We start from the raw sequence: 18290 nt of genomic DNA, 5'->3' as shown, positions 1-18290 counted from the left end.
GTTCCAAAGGTAAGTCCTCTGAAGTTATATTAAATACCATGAGAGAAAATGGAAATGTTGAAAAGTGACATTAGAAGGTGGACAGTGTTGAGCTGTACTGCACAGTACTGCACAGTGCAATGTGTTGTATCTACAGCCAGACAACCCAAGTGTCACACTGTGTTAGAATATCACTGTAGATCGTCAGGGGTCAGGGATCAGAGCTACGAAGCATTCTCCTTCCTACAGGAACTGCATTATTCAGTTTCTTCTCTTTCTCGCTTGCTCTCTCTATTTGTGTGACACTCTCCCACACACACATACACTATCTCTGTCTTTCTCACCTCTCTCACACACTCTGTCAGACGTTATTGGGTCTTCTTCAAGAGCTATCTTTCTTCTCTCTCTCTCTTTCTTCTCTCTCTTTTTCTCTCTCTGTCTCTCCAACTCTCCATAGACAACAGACCAGACTGCAGATAACAGAGGAAGCTTCCCATCTCCTCAGGTCCTAATGAGACGTTTTCCATTAACACCTTAGTCATTGTCCTGGCTACATGGGGAAGGCTTTATGGGTCTGTTTGTAATGGGAAATGGTCTTGTGTTCCCTTCATTCCCAATATATAGGCCTTTGTCGTTTATAACTGCATTGGGCTATTTCTTACATCAGCATTACACGTTTCCCCTAAGTAATTACAGTGTCACAAAGATTGGCTTGAGTTCAGAGCTCAGATGATTCGGGGACAAGTCGTATTTGCTCCTGGCTGCAGTCTACCATCGAGCGTTCGCCAAGGGAGCAAGAGATCAATCAATAGAGCAGCTTGACACACACAAGCACCCCTGTTGAGCTCTCACATCAGCCACTGATCCATATCTCATCTTTCTTTCTTCTTCATGCATATGAAACAGAGGCGAAAGAGAGATAGAAAGGAAGAGAGACTGAGAGAGAGAGACCGAGAGAGAGGGGCAGATAAAGAAAGGGAGAGACGTCTGTCTTCAAAATTACAGTTATTCTCCTTTGTCATTTAATTATCAGAGTGCACAATCGCAGTGTTTATAATCAAGTATCTGTCAATTGGATTTAATAGACAAAAAGATAAAAAAAAAGATCCAGCTAGTTCTATTGAATGAGAATAGATGGAGCAACGGTCAAAGATGGCATCTCATCCGCAGAAAAGACTTCTTCTCGTGAAAAGTCCACTGGAGGCAGTTTGTCCAAATGATACGTGAGCACACATTTCCTCTTCCATGGTGTCATGTGATAAAGCCACACACCACTCCTGCCCGGCCAGGCTCATATCCAACCACACACGGGCACACCAGGACACACCAGGAAGGAACTATCTTTGGAAATCAGCCGAAGGTCAAGTTCTCATCAAAGTCAATCTAATTTCCTCCCAGTCCTCTTCCTAACTGACGGCTTGGCCCCACGTTGCCGTGGCAGCAACAGACCCTCTCTGCATAGGATCAGTCTGTTGCCATAGCAGCCCCGCGGAGCTTTCCTGCCAGTCAGAGGAGAAGCGGAGCGAACCAGCGGTGCCCCCTTTCAGAGAGGTCTGCACGTCTTCATCTGTTGCCATGGCGCCGTAATAGCGTTGTGGATGGCAAGTGCTGGGTAGTCAGTGCCTCTATCTCCCTCACCTCCCACCACTCAGTATTGAGCTGTAGTAGCAGCATGTGTTCACCGCCTCTCCATGGCAGACAGGAGTCGGATGCCAGACACTGATCAACGAGAGATAGTAGTTCTGTGTCAGCAGCTCAACAGCTGATTTGCAGCACTCGGCGTCTCAGCCCTGAGGACAGGACCGTGAACAAACAACTTCCATTTCCTCAACCGTTCATCCGATGAACAGTAAATGTCATTAAAAGATTCAAAGCGGACCGTTTCAAGTTGACAGTCTGCCCTAGTATGCCGTCGTTGGCACTGTATCCTGATACGGGTCTCTGTAGCGTAGCTTTCCAGCAGTTTCCCCGCTGTACAATCAACCTCTATGACCAGCTGTTGGGTCAGGACGTGATAACAGCGAGCGATCGACAGAAGACAATGTATGAGCTGTCTCTATGGTCACTACACAAGGCCCCAATGTCAACATGGGGAGTGTTGAGCATGTGTGCAGCAAACATAGCGACGCCAGAGAGCTAACAATGTAAATACAGTTAACTGAAAACCAATGGTGTATGGGTGAGCTACACAGACAGCACAACAGTGTTCATTACATTAATACTGATGGTCCCCTGGGAGCTCATAAACAATGTGGGTGTCCCTCTGGGCTCATTAATAATGCCGGGAAAAACAAAGGAATAGATCTGTCACTGTCTTCTCCCTCTTTACTGCTCCAAGTGTGTTTTGGGGGAAAAGAGCTGACGAAGCATTTTTGGTGGCCAATCTGGACCGAAGCCAGCAGCAGACTCTCTGAAGAGGAGAAAGGTGATAACAGGTTCCTCTCAGCGACGACTACAACATGCACGGCTGTTTGCCGAGGCTGTCCTGCTGCATGACACTGCTGCTTGGCCGGCCACGGTGTTTATGGAGATCATCAGTATATTGTGCACTGGCAGCATTAAGCTACTGTTGTGTGGGTGCGCTTGGTAAGGGGTTTAGGAGGAAGACATTGTATGGGAGTGTTTATCACATTGTTTTCTCTGATCAATATTGACATCATTAAAATTCATGTCAACGTTTTTTTTAATGTTTTATCAATGGTTGGCCTGCGGGGTCTACAGAAGGAGAGGAGGAGGATCAATACTCGCTAGATGGTTAGATTACAGTGAATGTGTTTGTGAAAATGAACATCACTATCTCTGCACAGTACCTTGCTATGTTGAGTGGGCTTTGCAGGTGAGAGACGGTAGGTGTAGATGGTACTGACCAGCCAAGACATCTGTTGGCTCCTCAGTACCACCCTGTTTTCCCAAGGCAGATGACAACTGCTTTTACTCAAGATGGAAACACACTCATTTGTGACTGAAGCCAGACAGTGGTGATTCTGGCCTGTCTTTGCCTTCCTCCAGCGAAGGTTAATTTGCCCGATAACACAAATGAGTCTGAGGCCCTCAGAGGCTTCGTTCGTTGGAAAATGTTGATTAACACATTAGCATATGAAAAGCAGGATGACCTCAAAGACATTGATGATAAAGGGTATCATAAATGGAGATAGTGTTAGGTTGAGGATCAAAATGAGAAACTTTTAATGGGAAAAAGCCTATTTTGTTTACACTGCTAACATGAAATGTTAATGGAGATGATGATAATAATACACTTTGAATAAGTTATATACGAATTAATTTTGAATTGTAGAATGTGGCAATTATTCTGTTGCAACCCAGATGAAATTGTACAGTCTAATCAACAAATAAAACAAATGTAGTAGTCCATAAAATGGAAAACAGCTTTTTTTCTTTAACTTCTTGAGCTAGTTTAGTTTCTTCACTGTGAAGAAAAAAGAAACCTATTTCCTCTATGATTTAGAGTTCTTACAGTGAGAACACCACAGGGACACTTAAACAACACCTATTTAAATGCCTGGATAACACATAAGGAGATTCATCTCTTAAATTAGCAAGAATGAGCAAACAAACTATGTGAAAATAAACTAGTCCAGGCATCCCAAGCATGTGACGTAAGGAGTGGGTTGATATTATTGAACAAATCTCTATGAGAATGAATGTCAATGTACAATACTCCATTTACTGCTAAAGCACCTGCACATTTTCTAACGAGGTTAGACACAGGTATCTGTGATGTTTATCGAACTGCACAGCTCTTTGTTCGTCTTAATCATGCATCCAGCTGTCCACTGTTGGCTATCAAGAATTGAAACAAATCAACCGTGGCATCCAAGGCCAACAGCCCCTCTCCTCTCAGCCATCCCTGTGTTCCTGTGCTGCAGAATAGCAGTCTGAAGGTCACCCAGACAGGTCCACGTGTAGACAGACCTTGTTCCTTCCACTTCGTTTACCTGCTCAGGTAATGCTGGCTGACTGCTGCTGTAACCGTGGCGATGGACCCCTGCAAGTGCTCAAAGCCCGAGCTACTCTGACTGGCTGATTAGCATGCATGGATGGTCGCTGATTGGTCCTGTCAGTTCCTGGCATGAGTTCCTCCACACCCCTGCAGAAGACCCATCTGGCTAAATGCCCTCTGAATCCCGCTTGCGTCTGCCTGCCTGCCTCCCTGCTTGCGGCCTGCTGGGCTGCCTGCTTGCAGCCTGTCTGCATGCTTTCTGCTTGTCTGTTGACCTGCCTGCTTGCTGCCTGCTGGGCTGCCTGCTGATTTCCACATGACTGAGTGTGTTCTGCAGGACTCCAAGCCCTTGTGCAGTGTTTACACAGTTTCCTCTCTCACCCATCTTCACTTCAGTTTAGACCACCCTATGCTCAGCTGTGCAGACACATTTCTGTTTCGGTTTTAAAGCATTTGTAAAGCATCTGGGAGGGTATTACTTGTTGCCTCAGTAATTCCTTTGGCCTCTTTGCCTTAGGTCTGGTGTTTTCTCCTTGATTACTGAACCCTGACAACCTTACACGCTGATCTCTCTAGTCTCTTCGTTGTTGGGTTTCATCAATACCCTGCTGTCAATAAGCCAGGACCGAGATCATGTCTACTGTAATATATTTCATTGAGTGCTTGTCTTCTCTACAGGGCTCTTATCTGAGTCATTCTGTACTGCCTCGTCTCCCATCCACTCCAGATCAAAAACAGCCTCTTCCAAGGTGTTTCATGATGCATTATGGAACTGTTGCCATGGCTACCCTGTCTGAAGGGGCTGCACACACAACAGAATGGGAAATGACAGGTTCAATATTTTACGTTTCAATGTAATTTTTTTCCTGATGATGTGACGTGGCCCTTCGGGTTAATACTGCCAAAGATCAAGCCAAGGTAAAGGTCTGGAAAACTGCGTTTGAAGGGCTTTTTATTTCTTGTTTGCGCTTGACACAGAGGTGAATTGAATGGTATTTTCCACCTCATTGGTTCTTTGTTGTTTCTCCCTGAAGAGATGACCTATATTATCAAGGATGGGAGATCAAAGCTGGCTGTTCCCTCAGTAATACCACACGTCTCCGTTGCTTAGTCTACAGGGGGAGGTAGGAGGTAGGAGCTGGCCATACAGAACTGTCTTGCTGACGGCAACAGATCACTGTTGCAGTGAACATCTGGGAAGACAAGCACTCTGTAGCAGCACTTAAAGTCTTTGTAGCCCAGGGGGGTGTATGAGACAAGGGGAGTTATGGACGTTCATATGGATCCTCCCCCCAGAATGTTCTGATCTCCGCATGGGCTTTGTCCTGATGAGCAGAGCAGCTACAGCCCCGTCTGAATGTGTGCTACTCCAGCCTAGCCCCGTGGCCATCCACCAGGAAGAAACAAGGTCACCTGTGGAGAGCACATCCCTGCAGGAACAAGTGTGCACCTGCTGCTCCCTACCCAACCCTGCTCCTCTCCTCCAGCCCCCCCCCCCCCTCCCCCAGCCGGCAGCCTGACTGGAGCACTCCTCCATCTTCTGGTCCTTATCGCTTTGTTCCTTGGCTGTGGAGGATGTCAGAGACACATGGATTCTGAACATAGACACGGAAAGTCACAGAGACCCCCATATGTCTCAGTGACCTGCATCGGTCGCCCCTTGGTTATGCATCTCATTAAGACAAACATAAGCGGCAGATGGACCAAAGTAATCATTCATCAAAAGGACCTTCTTAGAACTAAACAAAAAGAGAAGGTTCTTTCATATACAGGTTCAGCGCTTATTGTCCTTATGGGAACTGATTAAATACTGGTCTCGTTCTGGGTTACCCGTCTGGTCTACATCCCCTCAGCATTGTTTCTTTAGCTTCATTATTTGGATGTAGTTTGAACTCTACCCCCTGTTAGACAGCACCTAGGCTGAGGATATAGTATTGCAGCACAGGAGCGGGCAGTATAACTCAGACACCCTAATGAGCACGATACAGTACTTTGCACACATTTACATCTTTAGTTCTGATTTCGCAAACCTTTCAGTGTCAGTTTAGTATTTACATAGTACTCAGACACAGAGATACATGGATATTCAATAATTGAGTTATGCACGTTCCTTTCTAAATGTTTAATTTATTGTCCCAGCATCTACGCGGATCTCTAAATGCTCTTAGCACTGAGTGCTGCCTCCCAGAGATCTTTAAAAGAAATGGTGCTTTTATCTTCGGTCCTGCGACTTCCACAGCAATTACAGCTGTGGTCGCTTTCCTCCAGGGTTTGAACCTTTACGGAGGCAATCCACCAACTCCCTACATTCCCAATTACACAACCCCCTAAACCCGGGTAAGGAGAGCCAGAGAGCCCCAGCAGATCTGGAAGGCTGTAAGCTTCCAGATGGTGCTCCTTTATTTTCAGCCATTAAACAGAGGAAGGGATCATGTTTCACAGTGCAAGTATCAAAAGAGCTGGAAGACAAAGCAAACTGACACTTTTGTTAGTTTTATAACCATGCTGGGTTGAGAGAAAGACAAAAGACCCAAAGTGAGAGCAGAGAATGTTGGTGTTAACCCTCCACGCATGATCTGACCTTCACCGAGTCTTCCTCTGGTATGGTATGACCTCTGAACAGATAGCGACACTGTTCTGGGACAGTCAGTGGTCGATCCATTTTGGTTATGGATGGTGTGAGAATGGTGGGCACACATCAGATGTCACCTCCACAGAATACCTTTTAAAGGTCCTGTCAGTCATGTGTGGAGTCACCTGAGAACAGAGACGACACTGCAGTGTGTTCTCAAACACCCAGGACAGACATGAAACCCAATAGAAATCAAACATTTGCCACGTCACCACAATTGAAAATATATGTGTTGATTACGTTCGAGGCAAAATAGAAACGTACGAATATGTTCGCTCAACCATCTCTCCATGCGTCGATTTCATTCGTAATCCCTGTAGGGGGCAACTCCTATAATTCATCAACTGGCTCTAGGTGAGTTTAATTGCTTTTACATGTCCTGATGATGAATGGTTAATTGTGGAAGAGAGTAAAGTCAGTAAGACAAGCTGAGGATTGGGCGTTAACCATTTGTTGTTTTTGTAAGAATCCTCACCTCATTACACTACTGTACAGTCCTGTACTTTATCACGATACAATACTATACTGTGCTACACGTCACTGTCTCACTTTCTGTCTGACACACATACTTTGGGTACAAGCCCGGTCATTGAAATAAAAGGTGACAGGAGCTAACTTGATGATTTCTTGTGTGCCCTACATGGTGCATGGAGGAATGAGTTTCACTTTCCCTCCTCTTCGATGTATCGGCTTAATTAAGTGGAACAGGTGCCAGGTAGCCTTTGCCATAGAGCACATGCAAATGTCAACCGTGAGACATGGGGGAGCACACGTCTAGTCCCACACCTCATTTGTAGGGTGGTGAAGTGAAACCAGACTTTGTTTGAATTAGAGATTAGACCCGGAGGAAGACACCGTCAGCATCTGTGGTAATTACAGAGCAGGATAGATTGAAATCAGTGACTGGAGAAGATATAACCACTTTAAAGATGTCCGGGGAACAGGAGATGCACATTGACTCAGGCCCTCCCAAGCTATACACTTATCTGTGGGATTGTATCTGAGGCTGAACATCATGTTTAGAGCTAATGTTGGACCCTTCTGTCACATCCGTTGAGAGTCACTTTTGTTTGGGAAGCTGGAGCTTAAATCTGTATTTGAGGCTTGTTCACTAGTGGGTTGGTAAATCCTGTTTGTTACACTATTGATTACGGAGAAGAAACGTCTTAAAACCTAATTTGCCATTTATGCATACTGAAGCGTAGTGTGTGAAATCTGGAGGTGCTGAACTTCTCCAACCAGTAATTTTATCATAAACAAGACACATTTCTGGGTCACAGCTTCACACTCAAACCTCTGGAGTATCAACACAAGCCTTTGTTATTCATGTTCTTCCTGCCCAATGTATCTCCATCTCCGAAGTTAGCACAAACACATTTAGACACATACTATATCTGGAACCTGTCAAATGTGAGGGCTCTAAACCTTTGTTATGAAGAATGACAGTTGTCTGAAAACCAGGCAGAGAGGATCTCATACTTGCATTTATGTTGAACTGTATATCGCCAGTATCAGCAATGGTGTTAAATACAATCGTTATTTTTTTTCTTTCTTTTAATTTTAAATTGCTAAAGCTTTTCTGTGTTACATGCCACGTAGAACGACCTCTTAATCATTGCATGAGAGTCTGATTATGTTATGAAGCATTAAGAGGCAAAAGACATGACTTAAACCTCTCTGTCCAGATGCAACATGTGTCACTGCCCTTCAACCTCTGAACACATACTTTAATCCTGGGAAATTAATCTAAAGTTGCACATTAGAACCCATTCAAGCAACTTGACTAGAAAAGAACATTTCATAAAAAACGTTTGACAATCTTATCATCATTTTAACGAGTAGAATAGATTTTACAGTTGCCCAATTATCGACAATAGTTGCCCCGCCCCTTGTGGCCGGATATATTGTTAATCCTTGTTCAAATGATAATCACTCTTCCAGTTTGGTACCAAAGTGGCGCACCAAGGGGAAGCTCTCGAAGCCTAGTGACCACAAAGACGGTATGCTTTTAAAGATGGTTAATCTTCAGAAAGCTGTTTCTGGTAAGACTTGATCTACTGTCAGCGTTTTATTATCATAAATGCCATTTAAAACTTACAGCGCAATAGTCTTGGTAATACCGTTTGAGTAGTCGTATTTCATTTAATCAACTGCAATGATACGAGGGTAGACATCATTTAACCCATTCCAAATGGTGCGGTGTAATAAAATGGCCCATATAAATTATATTTATGATAGATAAACGAGTCCACAAATGTGTTGCGAATTCGTTTGAACTATATGCTTGATGCGTCTTTCAGTGAGGTCTGCGCTCCATGTATTTTTAACCTAATCACTGTGCAGTGGAAAATGTTTTTTTTTTTCGGTGTGTAGTAAAAATATTCAAGATAGATTTGAGTGAATAGTCCTTAAATTATTCTTTCGTGAATTTGGATGCTATGTGGACTGTTGTGTAATGTGACTAAGGTAGGCGAAATGTTTGTGGGAGCTTTTTAATAAGCAAAAACTATATTAAAGGTCCAGAGCATTTATTGTTCCATTGTCTTCCGTTGCTTTTATATTGATTAATCCCAGACTCCACTTTCGCATGTATTCATAGAATTGTTTCTTTAGCGGTCTGAAAGTTATTCGCCTAAATAAATAAAATAAAAACAAGAGGCTATGCTACCAGCAGCACAATTTCATGTAGGCTACATTCCGCATTTTGTAATTTTGGAGAAATGAAATAACTAGGCTATGACGATTTCAGGCATCTGAAATAAGATGTCAATATGCATGTTAGATAGCCTAACTCCGTTCTGAAGGTAACACCAAAAATGAAGTGGTCCAGGTTGTGTATTCTAGATCGTTTTACAAGTTTGGTTCTGGACAGCATCAGTTGAGATCCAGCTGTACCATTGACCTCAGAGCCACTGTCAACTGTCTCCTTGGCTCTGGGTCGCAAAGAAAAGGAAACCCTACTTGATAACAATAACAATACATTAGTCACATAACTGAGTACAAATTTATGCTTTTCTCAAGATTTTAAAAACATGTTGGTCTACAATTTCTCTCAACTTTAATGGCAGAATTTATAGCAGTACATCTCTCAGAACCTTGAACAGTGACCCTGAATGCAATGCTTTTTCCCATTAAAACCAAATAGATACGCCCACAGTTTCTCTCTTTAGTGCAGGTTGACTTGACTTTCCAAAGGTCCCAGAAGACATTTGAGTGCTAGTCTGATGTGACTGCATACAATACAATACAAACTGACAAGTGTAAAGCGTCCACAACTATCCATGTCAACATGTTGCAACAATAGTTTGATTCCAATGCATTTTGTTATCCAGACATATCACTGTAGAGCAGTCTGCCATTATCCATTGAAAAAGTGACAACTTGGCAATCATACTATTCTGAAAAAGAGTGTTATAATTGCTGCTCAGAAATAATTTGTGAAATGGCTTATTCATGAATCTAAGCCCTAAATCATACATAATTAAGAGTGATTAGTCAAATTAAATACCTACCGGCACAGTCAGGTTAAATCATGCATGAGGCTATCTCTGTATTTAAGAAGTCGTATCCTCACATCAATAATTACTCTGTGATTGGGACGTATCAGGAAATGGCTGCAATCACTGTAGGTCTTAAACCCTCCCCTGGACTCTCCTGTGCTGGAGACAAAAAAACATGGGTCAAAAACGTTTTTAATATTATTATGCATTTGGTGTTCAAGAGGGAAAAAGTAGTGAGAAGGAGAGAAACAGAGAGAAAATGCTGTCATAGTGCATTATAGTCCTGGACCCACAACTGAAAATAGATTAATGTCACTGTCTGTTCCCAACTGTCATATTCTTTATCTCATTTCATGAAGTAGCAGGATGCCGAAAGGCAGCACTGACAGATGGGCATGATTTATTTGGTATTTTTAATCTATTAAATCAATTTACATTTTATGTCTGACCTTCTGAGAAGGTCACCTTCTACATATTTAGCATCATTTCAGGATAACCCTTATTGTGTTAACTGTCTTTGTCTCAGGTTGAGTGACTGTTGTCCAGCTGCCACCATGATAGCCACGGGCGGCCTGCTGCGTATGAACAGGCGCCAGGACTCGATCCACTCCAAGAGCCGAGCAGAGAACAGGAGGAAGAGGAAAGCCAAGAAGAGGAAGAAAAACGACGTGGTGGTGGTGAAGGGCAAACTCAACCTGTGCTCTCCTGCAGGTCTGGTAGCTGCTGTGGGAGTTGTAGTTCTCCTAGTAGGGGTAGCCATGGCTGTTTTGGGTTACTGGCCCCACCATGACAACCAGGTGAATGTCCAGAAGCTGAGGGAACAAACTAATGGCAAGATAAGCTACTCTAAGAGCCCACCAACCACTTTGAATCGAACAGGCAATAAAACCACTTCAGGGCAGAGAGAGTTGGTAAACCAGAGCAATGATAACAGCAGTACTAAGCCTCCTTCTTCCTTGGGGTTCCTGAATGACTTCCTAGCCAACTACCTGTACTCAGACAATCTGAAAGTGTTCGGCCCTTTAGTGATGGGTATCGGCATCTTCTTCTTCATCTGCGCCAATGCAGTACTGCACGAAAACAGAGACAAAAAGACCAAAATCATCAACCTCAGAGACATCTACTCCACAGTCATTGATTTACATCAAATACGGACAAAAGACTACTCGCCGATCAATGGCTTGGTGAACTACTCGCAGACCTCCAGGGGTGTGAATATGACATCTGGCTTGTACAATACCAGCGCTACCCTGACACAGAGCTCCTGGCCATCAACAACATTGGGCCATCAGGGAGAATCGGGGATCAGCGAACTGTTTCGACGGCCATCCTTAGCCTGCAGGCCTCGCAGCTGGTCCCGAGAGGTCCAGAGCTTCACGGAGACGGTTTACAGCATCTACAGAGACCACACCAGGAGCTCCGAGGAGACACCACAGCCCAGAGAGTGGGAGACCACCTCCATTGTCACTTCCTCCGTCAACGCTTTCACCCTCCCTGTCATCAAGCTCAACAACTGTGAAGTGGAGGAGGCTGAGAGGACGGATGCAGAGGAGCACAGAGAGGAGACTGCTGTCATACACATTGGAATGGACCGTGCCGGAGAGACACAGGCAAGCCCTGACCATAGCAGCAGCACCATCTCAGGCACCAAAAAGAAGGTTCCTTCGACAATGGACTTGCATCTTCCGCAGGAAAGCCAGAAGGTAGCTACCAGTGAACCCCAGGGGGTGCTCATGGCCCTGCCCCAGGGGGCCCAGATGCAACTGCTCCCTCCTTCCCCTGTTGCCAGGGCAATGGGGTCGCGACTGTCACTCAACTCCCTGTCTGATCAACCCAGGTCTGCTCGGCGCTGCAGCCTCTCTGTGTCGGGCTGTCGCCAGGGCGATGGGGCTAGGCGGTTCAGCTGCCCCCGTCTGGAGCGTTCTAACAGTAAGGGGTACATCAAACTGACAGACCTGGGGGGAGAGTCTTTCGAGGCACCTGAAATGGACACGTCCTCATTCGTCACGGACCAGGAAGTGGCAACAACAGCTGCAGAAGGTCAGGGTGCAGAGGTTGTAGTCACACCCAGCGCTTCAGCCGAACAATAGACTGGGGGTCTTCTGACTGGAGGGTGTCTTCTCCTGAACTCTTCAAAGGTTTCTTCTCCTTGTAGTTACACACCCCCACCTTTGTTTTCTCTTAGTGGTCATGAAGGAAAAAGAGGCAAGGAAAGGAAGCCGTTCCCAAACTATTGAGACGCAGCCATGGAAATCAATAAAGACACATATGGCATTGTTGACTAGGAAAATCATCAACACAATTCAATCTTCAGATAATAACTGTTCTATTTTTTCATTGTAGCAACAGCAATACTACCATAAATATTAGCTGTCAAATTAATTCTAGGGTTGATTGAAAATGTGCTTATTAACTTTTGTATGACGTTGGTTTACCTGTAGATTCAAACTATAGGTTTAGGTTGTAAAATGAGTCGTCACTAAGTAACACATGATAGTGTAGCTATAACTGTGCCACAGAACATTTAAGTGTAGGTTGTTTCTCTAAATGTTAGGTGGAATTACCAGACATGGAATCTCAGGTAGAAAAGTTCTGTTTAGCAATGCGACCTTGAGAATTAGGTCTAACCTGTGCACACTTGTCTAAATACTAAGTAGTTGAATGACTGAATAAACTTAACTGTAACACTTCAGATTTAATATGATGCATTATCTTCTGTTGTCTGATACTACTAGTTTATCTTAAGCAAATCGCTTATTAGAGTTGGTTCCTAACTCATTCATTGTACAATCTTTAAAATATATATGATTAGTTTTAACATGGACAAAACGTGCCCTGGCTGGACAATGTCGAATGGTTCTGGCGACATAAATACTCTTGTATTTCGTGCACATTTCAATGACACTTTTGTATCTTGACTAACACTGCCATCTAATGGTCATACATACCAGTTTTTTCTTCTGGCAACCTCGGGGTGGCAGTCTCCCCTATTGGTCTGATTATATTGCGACTCCCTTTACGATGTGGAGTCACCAGAGCCATAGAAAATGTATGGCTCTGGGAGTCACTACGTTCATGAGCATGTTTAACTAATGGGCGTATTTACAAACGCGGACCAATGAGAAACAACAGAGGCGGGTACATTCAGCCTCGGTAGAAGCTACCGTCGGGAGCAGGACGAAAGTGGAACTTCTCAGGTCGCAAGTTTCTGTGGAATCTTGTCCCTCAGTGACGGTTTAGTTCGGTTTGGCATGTGACAGGTTTGTACGGGGATTTCTTTCGACGCTGTCAAGACAGGTAAAGTGCTATTTAGTGGGTCGTTCATATTCCTTTTAGTATATAAAAACTAAGCCTGTTACAAATGTGTTTAGTATTTTGTAGTCGTGCTGTGAATTAGATTATTTTAGAGGTAGACCACTAAAATACCGCTAAATAACTAAGTTAGCCACAATACTCCAGCGAATTTTGACAATCCCAGGCAATGTGGCCTCTGTTTCTCAACAGTTCTCACATTGTCCACGCACAGGTGGCTGTTTAGCAGAAAATTGGTCATTATTTGGTATTTTAAATTAGAAATATTAAGGAAAATAATCAATGTATGTCCTATGTTTAATTCAGCGGAGAGACGTATTTATGAGAATATAAAATATGAATGAACATAATACATTTTTGTTTCATGTTCTCACTGACACGTTGGACACCGTGGTCCTTTTGAAAATATTTGGACCTTGTCAACTGGCGTCCTTGGAAATTATTAATGGTGAGTACTTAAGCAGACAGTAAGATAAACTGCAGTTATTGCTCTGAGGTACTGTTTCAGCATTATGAATGTATCAAACTGACAAGCTATTTGTCCAAGATGCAGTCAGGTCAATCATTAAGGTAAAAAAAAAGAAGGATGTGTTTATCAGAGCGTGTGAAGTTGTTGATCATTGTATGTACTTGTCAAATTTCTTCACGTGAGCACATCACTTTCTCAAAGTGCTGAATCAGGCGGAAAGTTTCCCTCTCAAAAGCTCATTTGACTAGTCTGAAAGGGGGAAGCTCTCAGAGTGTTTGTTTCCTTTTGCTGATGGAAGACGGTGGAAGAGGGGGTCAGTGAACTTGGTGCTGTCTCTACTCTTGTGTGTGCTACTAATGTCATTGCAGTTTTGCTTTTAAGCAACTGCTAATGGCAGCCTCAGTTAGCGGTGCCTGTGTTGCTTTGTTCCAGTGTATCTCGCCCTCTCACTATGAGTAGACCCACTGTTTAGTACTTTGTAAAGGGTTCATCAAGTTGAATGTACAGCTAAAGAACCAGTGTTGCTGACAACACTATGGGACTAGTTTATGGATGATAGGGGAGGGTAAAGGCCATATGAAGGAACATTTATTGCCTAATGGTAGTTGGGCCTTTTCTCATCATTGTGGCCTAGTATAAGTCCATAAAAAGAAACAGTTACAGATGCCAGTGATGTAAAGTAAGTCCTAAATTGCCTGTTCCAGCCTACTGGAAGTATTTGAATAATGGGAATATGCAGGGATTTTGCATGGCCCGTTGTCAGTTTGCACATAAGAAAGCCACACTGCAGGGACGGTTCTCTTACGTGGTCGGACCATGTGTGAGAGACACAGAGTGGGGCTGAAGGTCAGAAGAGAGGCTCTGTAAACTACTGTCTCAATCATGATCTGAAGATAACGCTGCGCAAAGGTTGAGCCAGAACTCCTCCATGGACGTTCTTAAGGACAAAGGGAAGGGGGGAGGAGTCCTAAGCTGCTCTCGTACATCATACCCGCCACAACTGGGATTGCCATCAGAAACCTGTGCCATCGGCGCAGACTTTCGACCCCCTCGTCCAGCTTCCTGTGCCAGTTGTGCACTTCCCATACCCCCCCCCCCCCCCCCCCCCCCCCCCCCCCCCCCCCCCCCCCCCCCCCCTGCTGTGCATGACTAGTTTGGCTTGAACATGCACGTGACGATTGTGTGTAGGTTAGCAAAATCCTCATGTGTGGGTGAGATAACAGGTCTGGGACAATCTTAGTGCGTTGAGTGATAAGTATGTTAGGATATGGTTATCTTGACTTTGCTGATCAGTTGACCGGGGGTATGCTTTGCCTTATAAAGCCATGGTATTAGGGATGGCACCTCGCTTATCGAAGGTTATTTATAGTGGAGAGTAGGGGACTGGGGCTTTCTTTGAAGTTCTCTTGAAGTGTGCCATTGTGAGGTCCCTTTATTTCCTGCCAAGAGCTATGTCGGACAAGTCTTTGATTTCTTTTAGCCTTACTTTGGATAGAAGGACATTGTGTGTAGCATAATCCTCTGGAAGATATTATCTCTGGTGAACGTAGCACTTAGGATGCTGAGAAATGCTCATGCACAGCGTAAGGCTAGTGTCATTTATGTGTGCTTATTTGAGACTCTACACATACTCCCATAGTCTCTAAACGCCTTTCTGTGTAATCGCAAGCACAAAGAGGGACACAATCCTTAGCCTGGCACTTTCCAAAGGTTAGAAATCCACACATTTATGAGACGCAGTCACAAGGATAAGGTGTGCTGCTAGCATGTGCAAGCCAAGGTCACACAGTCTCCTGCAAAGATGGCAAATCTGCTTATCTTATCACATGAAGAGCAAAAGATTCTGATAAATGACAAATATCCCCATTTAGTTTTTGTTTTCATGGGCCACTTTTCTGTAGCCCAACTTTGTGGCTTCCACCTTAGTGGGTAAGGAACATTAGTCTACTACATGCGGAGAGAATCATTTGGCATGTGGTCTTGGCCTGCTCTCTGAACAGAGGCCCCTGAGACTCCAGCTGTAGAAGAGGAAACAGTCAGCAGGGTCCTGGGCTCACACTGGCTCCCATTGCCAAAGTAGAGCTTCATCAGATATCCAGTCTGGCTCCTTTTATTTTCCAAGTGCTATCTCTGATACTGTGTGCAGACTATCAAAACGACTTCATGGAAGTTGTTTGCTGTTTGTGTACTTCTCTTCTAAGTCAACAGTCCCCCCCCATGCTTTTTGAAGTGCTTGCCTAAACCTGAATTGATTTACTTGGGCAGTTTGTCTTTTGTCATTGAACTTCAAACGTGAATGTGGCATAATTAAATGCCAGATTGCTGTATACACTGCACTTCTTATTAGTCTTTACAAAGTTATTGATCTGGGGAATACTTTTCTTTGCTTTACATAATAATATAGATTATTATGCAGTTGTTATGTTAGTAGCTACTGTTCTCAGTGTGTTATTGAGTCGTTTGAACCCCACCTGGCACCCGCCTATATATCATCATTGAGGTCAACTCAAGTTCACCTTTGATGTTTTGTTCGCTCAACCTAGGAAGTCCAGTAAAAGTGAAGAGTGGCATAATATTTTCAAATAATTTAAAATGGAATTGCAGTTACCATTACCCAAACCTGTGACCTATTGAGGTAAACTCAAATCTGGTTTCCCAAAGTCACACGAAGGTCATATCGAAGGTCAACTGTAGGAGATTACTCCTGAGTCACAAACGGTACAGGTCTGCAGGAGCCAGAAAAGATGAGACGCAGGAATCACATGATGTCTGTCTGCTGTTAGTCATTGCGCTGACAGAGTTGTTCCATTCGGAGAGACACTCACGAGATCACAGTCTTGCCTTCTCTAAGCTACGGAAACAACTGCACAAGCTGCCATGTCTAGGGCTGCTGATTGGGCGCATTATTTCTTCTTCTCTTTTGCTATTCTAACAGGCATCTGTTGGCTGTTCTTCAGTTACAGTAGCTTTATCGTCAGTAATCGATGGCTTTCTCAAAATTCAATGTTCGCTCCAGGCTCAAGTTGCACTGTCACTTTACAGGAAGGCTTTACATTGGCATCATACGAGTATTAATGTACACAGTGTAGTTCATGGATCATTTTCATAGAAGTTTGATCACGACACATTAATTTGGTCTGACTTGATTGAGTTTGGCCTCATTAGTGTAGGTTGTATTTGTAATCTCTATAGGTGATACCCATCACCCTCAATCACGTCCCTTTACCTCTTCAGTGTGTGTGTGTGTGTGTGTGTAAATTTATGTCAGTTATGTCAGAGCTTTAAGCTACGTAGAGCTGCCAAGAATTTGTCTGGAGGTGCAGACAGAGAGGCTATTTCTTATCTTAAAGACAGGACAGTCTCAGTCCTACTTCCCATGGGTTAGGTTGATGTGTTCCAGGGATAATCGCACACACTCTAGACCTGAGACAAGCAAGGTCTAAGACATGAAAACACCAGCCTGTTATAGATGGAATTAATGTTTGTTATGGGAATGTTCACCCACTCGACACTCAATTGATGTTCATATTGTGTGTGACTCTATGCTAGTGTATTGTGGTCAAGGTTTATATGGGGTTATTAGAGAAAAGAGCTTCATACGGTGTTATTGTCCAAGGGGAAAACATGCTCTGGAAATTCTTAAACCTTCCAGAAGGGACATTACCAACACTACACTTGACTTGTGAGACTAGCTTTTTAACCTAAATGGTACTGTAGCTATTACAAGTCTCTATTTGAATGTACTGAATATCCCGCTGTAATGAATTAAAGGGTTGTGTGCTTTCTGTCTGCCTGGAGTGGATACATGTGTTCTTATACACTCTGTGGCATGAAAGCAATTAGATTGGATTAAAGTCAAAATTGACCAGGCTGTGCCAGAAAAGTAGGGTCAAATTCCCACTGGGAGGAGGAAGGCAAACCCCACAAATCCCTTGAGAGGGCAGCCCAAACACTAATTAAAAACATGTGTGCATATGTGCGTTTCTTTAGTACGTAGATGCATGTTTGTGTGTAGTGTGTCGGTGTGTGTTGGTGTTTGTGTCGTTGTGATGAGAGGGATATAGGATGAAATGGTTGCCCCTAAATAGATAGCCCTACAGTGGGTTCAGGCACAGGAATGTGCTCCTGCACACTGCAAGTCCTGGAGGACTCCACATGGAAGAATATGGTGTGTATGTGAGTGACAGTCAGAAGGGTGGGGGATACATTTAGTTATTTCAGTTTTGATTTTCTCAGTATAGGAGTTTGTCAGATTTATTGTTGTTGCTCCTGCTCAATAACTAATTTGATAACAATTTGCATATTAAAGTGATCCACATAATACACAGACTGATGGAGAAGTCACATGAATAGACTATGATTGCCCTGCTGTGCGGGGTGGCTAAAATAACGCCCTGGCTGTCCTGCTATCCCACAATGCTGCACTTAACGGCGTAA

General features: G+C 43.8%; 1 protein-coding gene across 1 annotated transcript; it reads left to right on the top strand.

Annotated features, from left to right (window-relative positions):
- Nucleotides 1-8488: 8488 nt before the first annotated feature.
- Nucleotides 8489-12719, top strand: LOC124472948 (transmembrane protein 200C). The gene is made up of 2 exons (XM_047028127.1): nucleotides 8489-8614; nucleotides 10599-12719. Exon 2 carries the CDS (start codon nucleotides 10627-10629, stop codon nucleotides 12160-12162), a length of 1536 nt encoding a protein of 511 aa, XP_046884083.1. The 5' UTR covers nucleotides 8489-8614; nucleotides 10599-10626; the 3' UTR covers nucleotides 12163-12719.
- The last annotated feature ends 5571 nt before the right edge of the window (nucleotides 12720-18290 follow it).

Source organism: Hypomesus transpacificus, chromosome 10 (genome assembly GCF_021917145.1).
Source record: "Hypomesus transpacificus isolate Combined female chromosome 10, fHypTra1, whole genome shotgun sequence".
NCBI classification, from domain to species: domain Eukaryota; kingdom Metazoa; phylum Chordata; class Actinopteri; order Osmeriformes; family Osmeridae; genus Hypomesus; species Hypomesus transpacificus.
The sequence above is the reverse complement of the archived record's forward strand: the minus strand, read 5'-3'. Positions and strand labels throughout refer to the sequence as shown.